Below are 12,084 nucleotides of genomic sequence, written 5' to 3' on the forward strand. Positions count from 1 at the left end.
CACTTGCACTCCCTGCTCCGTGCTGCTCGGGTAGTCCTTCGTCAACCCGGAAGGACTATGCTTGGTGAGTGGGTCAATCACCGACCATAGAGAAGAAAGCATCAGAACGCTGTGCCGGTGTCTTTTGACCCATCTAGGTCCCGAAGTCTAGGACCGAACCCTGGGTACCTGATCTGGTCACAAACTCAGTTGGCCAAATGCTGCTTAACATAAAAATCCCGCGCCTGAGTGCTTCCCTTCCCTCCCCTTCCCTTCTCTTCTCTTGTGATCCTTTCATGATACCTCGATGCAACTAATTTCCTCTGAACTTACCCCCGGCTCTCGATTACGCAGGCCGTCAAGCCTGTAGAGATGTGGATAGCCCTTCTCTTCACCCTCTTCTTTACAGTTACACTTATTTGGATGTTGTATCGCATTTCTTGGCCTCTCAAGGCCCTCCGCAAGCGTCACAAGGAGAAGAAATCTGCAACGAAGGGAAACATTCCGCTAGCCCTCTCACCGGATTCCGATGTACAAGTCAAGACACAGGATACGACTCTCGGCGGCCAAGAAGCCCAGCAACCCAGCGATACTAGTCCTCCAGAAGCGGGCAGCACGAACGAAACGGATAATTCGACCCCATCTTCTGGGGTCGGTAAGCCGTCAATACGGTCTAAAATCCTAATGACGATCAAGAAAAGTGTGAAAGGAAAGGGGAAGAGCAGTGTAGTGCCCTTGGATCCTCGATCTCCTCCCTTTCAACCCTTGACCTTTAACGCAGGCATGAGGCCTTCATGGTTAGACCCAGGAGATGATACAAGCGTGGCAGACAACAACTCTTACTCTGCCCGTCTACCGGGCATGCCAGTTGATGGAACCGCCGTCTCGGGCTCTTCAAAGCGAGATATGTGGCAAACCCCATACTACCATAAAAATAACGAAATGCCAACTCAATGGGTGACACCTCAACCTTATGATCCTACTGCTGTTCGGGCATATCAACACACTCCGGAGGCGCTTGCAAAGGCGCTTGCTCCCGACCACAGCACCCCCCTGGACAGGCTTCGAAGGCCGTTACCAACACCCCTGTTCTCGCCGTATGTACCTTCAACCTTGCTTAGACCTTCCGACAACGACCAACCAAGCGTTTCGATAATCCAGGAATTTTCGTCTCCTAATCCGTCATGCCGAGAAGAGGAAGAAGTCCTTCGACGCTTCATTAGGTTTGCGACGGGCCGTAGATGTCCAAGATGCAAGCGTGGCGTCGCAATCGAAAGCAGCACCATCTTCCAGCACGCAAGTGACATTCTTGTAGATCGAAAGTCCATCGCCCTGGGCAGCCACTATGCCAGATGCTCTTGCGGAATCTCATACTGTTTCGGCTGCTCCCGAATCGGGGACAATTTGAGGACGCCATTCGCAAGTTCCAAGTCAACCAAATGGTGCTGCCTCCCGGGTCGACTCTTCCACATCTTTGCCCTCCTCTGCGGTCCGATCGCCCACACTGCGAACCCACAGGTCTCCATCCTCCAAGACTCCCAAGTGGACTTGATCGAGAAGCCCCTCGAAGCTGAAAAAAAGCCCGGGTCGAGGTTAAAGAGCTTCTTCAAGACCAGCGATGACCAAGGTACATCGAAAGGAACGGGCTATGCGACGGGTAAGATCGACGGAAAGAAAGAGAAGCCCAATGTGCTTGCCTATATTCGCCGCGAGGACCTCGAAAATAGTATGGATCGGCTCCCCAGGCTTCTTGCCGCGCTGTCAATAGCATGGCCTTCAACTTCCATGTCCTCTCCGTTTGATCGGAATCCTCCCCCTTTGTTGATGGTCATGGCTCGCCGAAGCCCGCTGATGGTCAGGATGGCAGAGCTTCTCCGAGACGACAGCATGCAAGAGATCATGCGACAAGGAATTCCGTACCACGCCCTCTTCGGCTTCCTCCATGTGCTCTCAGCGCACCCTGCCACGGCCCCGCTGGTCTGTGATGTTCGAATCAGCTACCCCCTCGCCCGCACTTTACTCCCGGTCTGCTTCGGATATGGCCCTCTCACTATGCCAGACAAGCCGTCGAGCTCCAGTAACCATGGGAAGGGGAAGGGAAAAGCGGTGGAGCTTGGCGAGAAGCAGGAACAGCCTCAAGAGACGCTCAAGTCCTTAGTGAGTCTACTTTTTGCCTTGAGAGTTCAGGCGGAATCGGTGAAGCGACTCTACAAACCCACTCCCGGGGGTCTTTCCCAGACGATAGTCATGTGCGATCGTATCTGCGAGATCTCCCAGCAACTCGAAGGAGATGACCCCAGGAAAGACAACAGGGAAGTGACTGTTGACGAAGGAAGTGCTCCTCCCTCCCTGACTTACTCACAATCGACTGTTTCGTCAGTGGCAGAGCCACCCCCCGTTCCCGACGACAAGGAGGAGAAACTCACAGCCGCCCGACAATGGCTCAGCGAGAACAAGGTACAGGAAATGGATTCCGAAAGATGGCGAAGCGACTTCCAGATTCCCATCCCAGACTCCGAAACCACCGTCCCCCGCCGTATGAAGAAGCTTGTGATGGAACTCTCCATGCTACGTACCACGCTCCCCGACGGCATCTTTGTTCGGCACGATGACACGCGGTTGGACGCTATGAAGGTTCTCATTGTCGGACCGGAAGGCACGCCGTATGAGAATGGTCTCTTCGAGTTTGATCTGTTCTGCCCTCTCGATTATCCGGAGAGGCCACCCAAGATGGTTTTTAGAACGACGCATAGCCGTCGAAAGTTCAACCCTAACCTGTACTCAAATGGCCAAGGTATAAAAGTCCTCCTTGATTTCCCACTTGCATTACCATATACCATCACTAACTTTTTGCTAACCTTTTGCTAACAGTCTGCTTCTCCCTCCTCGGCACCTGGACAGGCAGCGCCACCGAAAACTGGGATCCCAAAAAGTCCACCCTCCTCCAGCTCCTCGTCTCCATCCAAGCCATGATCTTCAGCCCGGACCCGGTCTGGAACGAACCCAACCAGACGTTCTCCCCGGCAGCCTCGCTGGTATACAAGACGGAGATGCGCGCCGACACCCTCGTCTACGCCATGAGCCACTGGCTCCACCTGCACAGAAACGCCAACCCGGCTGCCGAGTATAACCCGTGGTTCGAGGTCGTTGGCCGCCATTTTGAGGTGAATTGGCAACGGATCCTCGAGACGGCTGAGATATGGGCAGCGGAGGACCCGGGAAGTCAGCGCGAGGCCGAGAATGAGGTGGGCATGATTATGAGAGAGAGACGCTCCAAGGAGAGATTCCCCTGCGGGATCCGGACGCTAAAGGGATACTTTGCCGAGTGGGCTACTTCCGAGGAGGAGTTGGCTCTCGTGAGGCTTAGTCCCGAGGAAGATGGCCCAATCTATGCGCCCGTGGGAGTGCCCTCGGAAAATAGGTTAGATTTAGGCTTTGACATGTCTCCGCCCATGTCTGACGCCGACGGCGACGACGAATTTGATGGAGAGATGTATCTACCACCGGCGAATAGCATATCCAATGTACCGCCACCAGTATCTCACCCTCCGCCGGAGTTTCACCCTTTCCTACCTTATATTCCTTAACCTCCGTTCAATAGTCGCGGCTTCGATTCGTGTCTTCCATGTTCGCGAAGTTGTTTGGTCGGGCATAGAGATAATTTGGTGGCAACGAGGAGAGGCTGAGCGACGGTTGAATTATAATCGTTACCAAGGTCAAGTTCGGAACCGGCCAGTAACGCAGGGGACTCAGTAGAGGAAACTGTCAAACGCAGGCTCTTTGTAGCCTTTAGTATGTGTCGTATTGAGCACTGTCAAATAATACATTATACCTTATACTAGATATGTGAAGCAGGGTAGCGTGAATCAAAGACCAGATGTGCCCGACGAGCTAGCGAAGATAACAAGGCCCGAATTCATCAGAATGATCCGATTGAGGGGGATTGATTTGGAGGGAGTTGTATGCCCACAAGCGAATTTGTTTCGAACTAACAACAAACTTGTTGATGCTCACCAGATACGACACAGCGTCGCAAGCAAACACGGCTGACATGCGGCTGGAGATGTTGGCTGCAGGGGTCCATCGAGGCCAGTGTCTGTGTCCTCGAGGCGATGATACGCCGCAAAGTGTGGCACTTGTCAAGGAGATGATGATTGCGATTGCTGTCCGTACTCCGGACATAGGTCGAGCTCATTCTTTGGTGATGAATCAATGTCGGACATGGAGACTGGTAGCTTGTTGTCGACTCTGATTACTTACCAACGTTTGAATCCATCAGTATAATTAGCAGAAATTTCGTCGTCTCTCGAAGCTGCTCGCCGACCCGAGCTTCATCCCGAACAAGCGTCGACTGTGGATAGGGCTCCCAAGATTCTGTAACCAGACTGCGGGATACCACGTGGAGGAGGGGACTCGGACCGTCTGAGTGGGTGGCCGTTTGTCCCAGCTTCCCAGCTCGTACGGTGTGCAGTGGTGGTTGCCCCAGTCAAATATTTGGAGCAACTTGAAGCTCCAGCGATGCCATGACTCGAGTCTCTAGTACTCGCTCTGGACCCGTTAGGCAAGCCGCATGCATACAGCCTACCGAGTCGAAGAAACCACAAAGCTTCGTGCAGGTATAGTGTACGGTATAAGCATGAAGTCAAATGGGAGCCATGGGACGGGATTGTTCGGAAACGACCTTGATTGGAACCAGTATGCTTAGTGAAACCCGACAGTGGAAACCTTCATTCAACCAGGCCGGCCTGGCAGATTGTAATGTCCGAGAAAGCTCTACGGCGGCACGGCCGAATGATGGGGAGATGAGGGCTGGTTGGCAGGATCTCAAAGGTCAGTCCTAGGGACTGATTCATGAAAAGTCTGTTGGGTGACTTTTGCGATTCGTTGGAAACGTATTTTCGAGATAAAGCTTAAGAAAGACCAAGATATTGCAAAGTCAAATCCTCCACGGCAGGCAACAGTCGACGACGGCAGCGATATGGTTGGCCACATTGTCGATAGGAACGTGTCGTCCGTTGAAAATCCATGTGGTCCACGAGTTCCAGGTCAAGTTTAGCGGCCAGGTATGGGTGCGTCTGCCACGTGCGGTGCATGCAGCAGCAAGGTACAAGTCGATGGAGGACGGGGGATTGAGGGGAAACAGCCATTGGCGTGTTTGGTCAGGCCAGAGTCGCATCGAAAGTGGCCTGAGAAGTTGAGTCTAGCGGTGATGATGGCGCGAGAGGGTGGCCAACATGAAGACGATAGGCTCGATAGCCCATCTGTATTTCTGAGACGAGCCTCGGGTGCGTGCATCTCAGACAATGATTGCCATTCCCGGGCAGTAGGCTGGTCGAGAAGCACGAGAGTATCATGGAGAACTGCCGGAGGTGGCTGGTCTCGCAAGATGCCGATCGACAGGATTCAAGTTTAACAAGCGTAATCGCTATGATTTGACCGTTTTCAATCAGGCCTTGTGGTCATGGAGCTCGTCGGTCCCGAAGCCAAGCCACCATGAGCGCCATATCCAAGATAGAGACCCCGCTTGTGAGGAGCTAAGCTTGGTGCCCGAAGGCGCTGACGTTGGCGGCACTAATACGGTGTCACACTGTCGACGGAGCCGGGAGGATTACTGTTCAATTTGTTTATAGGTATCCGTATCCTACGAACTTGTCGCCCGAAGGGGCCCGAGGATGATGATATGATGGGACTTTGACGGGGGTTCTCAGGGTCTTCGGGCCTGTCCGGGCCAAGACGATCTGCATTGACTTCAAACACGAAAGTGGACGATGGCGAGGAGGAATTTAGGAACGACTAGGCCGAATCGAAAAACAATCGCAACACCAAAAGCCGCTGGCTGTTTGACAGTGGCCGAGACAGGACAGGCTGGCTGGTGGTTGGCTGAGCCTACACGTACGGCCGGCGGTGTCAGTCAGTGGACGTCAGTTCGTGCGATTGCGCCAGTAGCTCCAAGCCAAATTCTCGCAATTTAAATCATGATCCAACTTTGTTGGTGAGAGAAAGTTGTTGCTTAGTCCTGTCACTAGACGGATGCGATGCCGATTTCGTGCCCCAAGGACTCTAGGCGTAGGTAGGCCATTCGGGGCCCGATTTGAGGGGGAGACCCGAACTCAATTGATGTAATAAGCGACGCGTGGAATTGGCGATGCGTTCCTGGACAAGTGTCTTTGAGGTGCCCAAGTGCCTTTTAATGGTGAGGTCAAGTGGGTGTGAGGCCAAAGGGGCAGCCAAGGCGGAGTCGAGTCTGGAGAGTGCAGGATCGGTTTGCCTGTTGCAGGTTTAATGGTTATTCGGAGCGGCTCTCGGGCCCCTTGGGACGTTCTTGAAAAGGTTGGGAATGGATGTTGCTTGCAATGCGAAGAGAGGATGGGACGGACGGTCGGTACTTGTTGCTGGGTGGTTGTTCACGGTTGGACCGCGACTGTTAGACGCGTGGTGATCGGCTCGAGTGGGCAGCGTTTTGCCGTTTGGTTTCTCGTTCGAAGTCGGTAGTCACGGCCCCTGTGCATCTGGCCCCTTTCCCTGCAGACCCAAGTTGATCATATTCGCCTGAGCGGCGCCTCTCGCAAGTCTCCCTGTGCGCTGGTGTATTGTGACTCGGTATCCCTGTGGGGATTCCACGGCTTCGTGGGCTGAACGAGACTCGTCCGTTGGCCAGCAGGATGCTTACAGGTTGAGGAGGCGAGGGAGTTTGGCAAGGCGGGTAGAGCGATGGTTTGATAAAGAATGGAACGCATTGAAGGTGGAAGACTTGAAGGCGGCGGCGAGGGCGGCTGGTTCTGGCAAGCGACTTGACTGCATTCTGTCGGGGTTTCTTTGATTGGAACACATGTTTTTCAGCTGTTGGCCTGCAGGTCGACGCATGCGGTCGAAAAGAGAGGAGCCTGGAGAGGAGGGACGGAGGCGACGGCGGCGACGACGATGACAGCCCAAGGACCAAGGCAAGGCGAGGCCAAGGATCCAGACAATGGGCGATTTTTCTTCGGAATAATGCAGAGGTTGAACAGGGAAGCCCTGAACAGTCTGTGCCGTGCCGACGCCGGGTTGGCCCTGAAGGGAAGCGGGATGTTTTTGTACTGCATGGGATGTGGGATTGAGATTTCCCCCGATGCTATCTGTCTGGTGGAATTCAAGGTTTGTGGGCGAGATGGAAGAAACAAGACATCCGACGTGAAAAGGAGGGACGGTAACATTGCAGTAGATGCCACGGAGGCCACGGAGACGGGAGAGGAAAGTGCAACATTTTAGGTTGAAGTTGGTGTGTCATGATGAGGGAAGGAACCTCGCCTGGGCCTGCCATGGTTTACCCATCTCCCGGTCATGTCATTCATTGTTCGTGTTGTGCGAGTGAGAGTGAGACTGAGATCAAGAATGAGACTCAGAGTGAGCTGAGACACGCCTCAACTGCTCTGTACTACATGAACAGTTAAAGAAGGATGCAACGAGTTATTCCATCTACCGGTACCGGTATTCTTCTTGCCACGCCTATCCGCACACTTGCATTTCAATGTGTATCTGTTTGTATCGAGGTAATCACTTTGTAGAATTAGATGACCAGAGCACCAAGCTATTCGCAGGTCCAACCTGGTCGACTGATTTCGGTACGCTGGGAACACGGCACTCTCTGATATGTGTTGTCTTATGCACAGCTCAAAACCTCTGACTTTTCGGCGGCCCGTGTAGACATGATTCGGAAGATGCCATGAAGGGGTGTCCCGGAGAGCGTCTTGGATCTTGGAAAGAGTCGTTGAGAATAGACCACGGATATACTACCTATCTAGTAGATGAGTGCCGCAATAGAACTATGACCGAAGGTGCAGCGCTTATTGTGATACGATGCGATGTGATGTGATGCTCTCATGCCCATCTATCTATGTTCTGTATCCGTACTCTCGCATCTGTCTGCACCTCTCTCGCAGACTTGCAGTCGCGGTGCACGTCTCACGTTGTTGATCGGGCAAAACGGCCATGAGAGACATGGATTGGCCCTGCTGTCAGGCTCACTCAACACCCCTCGTCGTGCCTGAGAGTGGGCGAATGCATGAGAGAGGCCAATGTTCATTCGTTGGTGAAGGAGGGACGACCCCCTGTCGCTCACTACCCTCCTGATGACCTGATCCCTGTTCTGCACATGGCTGCTTCCTCCTTTCTGCTTAGCCCATCTCAAGTGACAGTAGCGCAGGCCCTCCTCCTGCAGGTGCAAGTCGGAAGTCCAGCATTCTTTCCTTCAGTACCTACTACGTATTCGTGGACCGTACGTACCTATCTATCTATTTGTACCTACCTAGACCATTTGGCAGTCACAAGTGTTATTCTCCTTCCTACCATTGATCTTGACTTCCTGCCGTGCTTTCCACTTAATCGCTTTGAATTGAAGGCGCCCCTTCTCAAATAGGCCTTGCCTCCCTCTCTTGACCCCCTTTCCAAGGTACCTGTGTCATGTACCATCTCCGTGCCTGCCTCTACCGTACCTTATCAACCTGACATCCGACGATCATCACCTCGAATTATTGCGCACCTGAAGTCTCAGAGGGAAGGTGCAGGGAGTACGTATCTACTTGCCGTGCTTTCCAGGTGCCGGGCACTGAGCCTGGTTGGGGATGAACAGTCAGGCCAGGAGAGAAAGAGGTACCTACGGCTAGTTCTAGTTACTGAGAGGTGAGAGGCAAGGAGAGAAAGTGTGCCTGGCCTGGCCTGGCCCGCCTGCCCGCCTTCTCCAGGTGGCCTTGCTTAGCGCGTCCCAGGCTCCGTCCACTCCCGGCCTCCGTCTCTCAGTCCAGTCCCAAACCCCCAGGTCGGGCAGGCGCACTACCGTAGGTACTCCGTACAGGTGAAGACGTGGAAAGTGCAAAGGGCAGCAAGAAAAAAAGAAGAGCAGGCGCAGATCCACAGCAGTGTGCCTGCCTGATATTATTTCCGTGCTCCCCTCGCTCGCTCGCTCCTGCCGCGACTTCCCAATCTGCATCTGGACCCGTCCTCCGTCCTCCGTTCTCCTCTTCGTCTTCCCTCCTCCCAATTAACCCAGTCCCTCCTCCGTCATCAATCAACCACTTGCTCCCTTTTCTCTGCTTTTTTTCTGGACCACCGCAAGTGTTCAACGTCCACGATACTACCTCAAGGCTCAATCCCCCCGGTGCAGACCCATCGATCGTCCCCCCTCGACCGACAAGTTCGCCTCCATCTCGCCTCCGTGTAGACAACTTCGCTCCTCTCGAGACACCAACCCGCCAACCAAGGACCTAGCACAAAGCCTGCAGGTCCCTGATTTTCCGCAATCTTGCTCTTCCAGTGACCTCACAGAGCTCGCCAAACTTGACTTGCGACCGCTGTTCCATTCAATCTTTTGACGCCAACGGTCCAAATCCACACGCGCCCACACGCACACCCCCGAAACGAACGGAGAAGGCACCAAGATACGACCTGAAGTCGCTCACGTCCGCCTTCACATTCACGGTTCACGGCCACGTCCACCGGAGACCGCTCCCTTCCTACCGCACCCACTGCCGCCGCCGCTACCGCTGCCTCTGCCGCAAAGAGCACCGTGTCCAGCAGCAATCCTGCACCTCACTGCAATCATCCCAATCTGCCAAAATCCAATCCAGTGCCAATTCCCTTTCGCCCTGTTCGGCTCACCTGCTTGCCTGGTCCGACAGTCGTGAAGCAAGCCCCGGCCTGTGGAAACTCGAACCATAGTTGAGACTGGACGGCCACATCGACACGAACCTTTTTTACGCAGGGATCTCGTCAAACCCAAAAAAAAAAAAAAAATCAACACAATGCCTACCTCGCTCGATTCTTCTCGTCCCATCATGGCGCCCTCTGTACGTTTGTTCCTCTCCTGATGTTGCCTTTTTTCGCCCTGACTGCCCTACCTGCATCTGTCTTGCGTCTGTTCTCACCTGCTTCGCCTCGCTCGCAACCGCCCCTTTGCCCTTTTTGCACTTGGACGCCGCAAATCCCGGTCCTCCCCCCCCCCCCAAGCTACCCACCTACCCGATCTTGTTTGCCTTTTGACCCGTTCCTGTCCAATCCTATTACTACCTACCTCTCGCCGACCCTCTTTCATTCACTTGAATCCTCTATCTGTACCGTCTTCCTCAACCAAAGATCAAAATGACCGCCGTACTAATAGAAACTCCCCCCAAGGTGCGTACCTCTGTGCGATACAGCACGTATAGCATGGCGCCTTCATTTGCCAACACCATTCAGACAAACGATTCGGCTCACGCCGAGATCACCGACATCGCTGTCGGCCTCGACCGTATGGAGAACAAGGCCCTCAGCTCCCAAAGAGTTACTCTGAGCGAGGAGAAGAGCGCAAACCTGAGCAAGCTAGCTCTCGGTGCCAAGTTGGAACGCGCGCTGGACAGGAGAATGAGCAGTCAGGATGCCGTCATGCGTCCGCGCGGCAAGACCTTGAACGAGAAGCCTGCTCAGGCTGCGTAGGAGACTGTCGAGCAACCTTTGACCTCGAAAAAATGGCCGTGGCAGGCCATGTTTACCGCACAACCCAAACAAACACAACAATCGGAACCAGACCGTCACGGGCCATCTGCCACACGAACACGGAACGACAGGATTGGGATTCGCACCTGATGCTGTCCGGCTAGACAGCTCGCTGTAGTCGCGGGCTCCGTCGTACAACATTGCCCGCGACGAGACGTGGCAGACGATACACCCTGAGTGGACATACAGAGGGACAATGGATATGGGATTTGGACTGAGACTTGGGAATGGGGCCATCGTGGAAACAAACAAGTTGTGAAGAGTGATTTTGGTTTGTTGGGATATCCAGAGGATGACTGGAGCGCTAAAGACGCAATGACGGCATCCCATGCATAGTGTTTAAATGGTTTATTGCGATGCTCCGGCTGCGTTACATATTTCCTACTCCGAGAGGCATTACTCGCTGAGTCTATTGCACAGACTTGGGATCATGGCATAGGGGTTTCCTTGACGAAACTTGGAGGCATAGGTAATGGTACCTATGGTATACTAGAAATGCTCAATAACCCGATCCACCCAACTTATTGTCGTCTGATTTCCACACTGATATGCTTACTCGACACGAGTGTCGCAAGTGATTGATGCCGCATTGTTGGGAAAGTTTGTAGTGGCTAATGACAAACAAGCCTGTATCAAAGTACAAGACAACCTGCGCCAAAGAACAATCACGAATGCCTAGGGAGTCTTCAAGCCGCCATACCATTGCGTCTACCTGGGCTTTCCATCTCCATGCGCGAGGCGGCTCTCTCATGGGTATTATGCGCTGCCAAAACAGAGGCCCGAGACTGCTTGGCCAGGTTTTTGGCCCCTCACTCCTCCATGACCCGTTCTAGAACCACACGCTGCCTTATCCATATATCTGTGTATGAGCATCCTTGGGTGCTTCAAGTGGAATGACTCTGTACTTCCTCGGCGCTCGTATAGAACATGATCCTCCTTTTCGATAAAAATCGTACGCCTTTCTCAGACTTACGCCTTCTCCAAACGGGCCTCAATCTCCTTGTACTGCGCAACGAGCTCGCCCTCCTCGCCCTCATACTCGAGAGCCTTGCCAACCCACTCCCTCGCCTCCTCCAATCTGCCCATCTCCATCAGACACTTTCCGCGGCGCCACCACGCCTTTGCGTTGCCGACCTTGCGCGCCTCGACACTGGCCTCGGCGTCGACGGAGCCCTCTGCCCACTGCTGCAGCGCCATGTGCGCCTGCGCCCTGTTGGCGTACAGACCCGAGACCTCCTCGCGGACGAGCTGGGAGGGTTCCCAGAGCGGACGGGTGAGGGCCATTTGCAGGCCGAGGGTGTAGAACTTGATGGCGTCACCGTACTTCTTCTTGTGGAACTCTGCATTGCCGCTGTCGCGGAGCTTGGCGACTTGGGCGGAGCGTTTGGGGTTCACGGGCATGGGCGGCGGGGGCACGCCGTGCTGGGTTGTTGTGTCGGAGGTGATGAGGGAGCGGTGAAGGGCGTTTAATTGGGAGAGCTCGGCGGCGAGGGCGCGCGAGGAGGAGGTTGAGGAGAGGGATTTGGATTGAGGGTCTAGTTGGAGGGGGAGAAGGTCGAAGTGCGTGAGGTCTGTCATGTTGGGCGGTGGTTATGTGTT

At 54.1% G+C, this 12,084-nt stretch overlaps 4 protein-coding genes across 4 annotated transcripts; 2 read left to right on the forward strand and 2 right to left on the reverse strand.

Moving 5' to 3' along the window:
• Positions 1-224: 224 nt before the first annotated feature.
• Positions 225-3,858, forward strand: BDZ83DRAFT_620831 (uncharacterized protein). Its single transcript, XM_060508215.1, has 2 exons — positions 225-2,773; positions 2,851-3,858. Exons 1-2 carry the CDS (start codon positions 352-354, stop codon positions 3,564-3,566), a joined length of 3,138 nt encoding a protein of 1,045 aa, XP_060365277.1. The 5' UTR covers positions 225-351; the 3' UTR covers positions 3,567-3,858.
• Positions 3,859-5,609: 1,751 nt separating this feature from the next.
• BDZ83DRAFT_730628 (uncharacterized protein) lies at positions 5,610-8,187 on the reverse strand. The gene is made up of 3 exons (XM_060512849.1): positions 7,925-8,187; positions 6,650-7,055; positions 5,610-6,247 (listed from the first exon to the last, which is right to left on the reverse strand). The coding sequence occupies exons 1-3, from the start codon at positions 7,956-7,958 to the stop codon at positions 6,040-6,042; spliced, it is 648 nt and encodes a 215-aa protein (XP_060365278.1). The 5' UTR covers positions 7,959-8,187; the 3' UTR covers positions 5,610-6,039.
• A 1,417-nt stretch (positions 8,188-9,604) lies between these two features.
• On the forward strand, positions 9,605-10,900 carry BDZ83DRAFT_315493 (uncharacterized protein). The gene is made up of 2 exons (XM_060502331.1): positions 9,605-9,800; positions 10,126-10,900. The coding sequence occupies exons 1-2, from the start codon at positions 9,756-9,758 to the stop codon at positions 10,423-10,425; spliced, it is 345 nt and encodes a 114-aa protein (XP_060365279.1). The 5' UTR covers positions 9,605-9,755; the 3' UTR covers positions 10,426-10,900.
• A 61-nt stretch (positions 10,901-10,961) lies between these two features.
• Positions 10,962-12,084, reverse strand: BDZ83DRAFT_620840 (tetratricopeptide). The gene has a single exon (XM_060508216.1). The coding sequence runs from the start codon at positions 12,061-12,063 to the stop codon at positions 11,455-11,457; it is 609 nt and encodes a 202-aa protein (XP_060365280.1). The 5' UTR covers positions 12,064-12,084; the 3' UTR covers positions 10,962-11,454.

This window comes from Colletotrichum acutatum, assembly GCF_030867785.1.
Source record: "Colletotrichum acutatum strain CBS 112980 chromosome Unknown BDZ83scaffold_44, whole genome shotgun sequence".
Classification (NCBI taxonomy): Eukaryota; Fungi; Ascomycota; class Sordariomycetes; order Glomerellales; family Glomerellaceae; genus Colletotrichum; species Colletotrichum acutatum.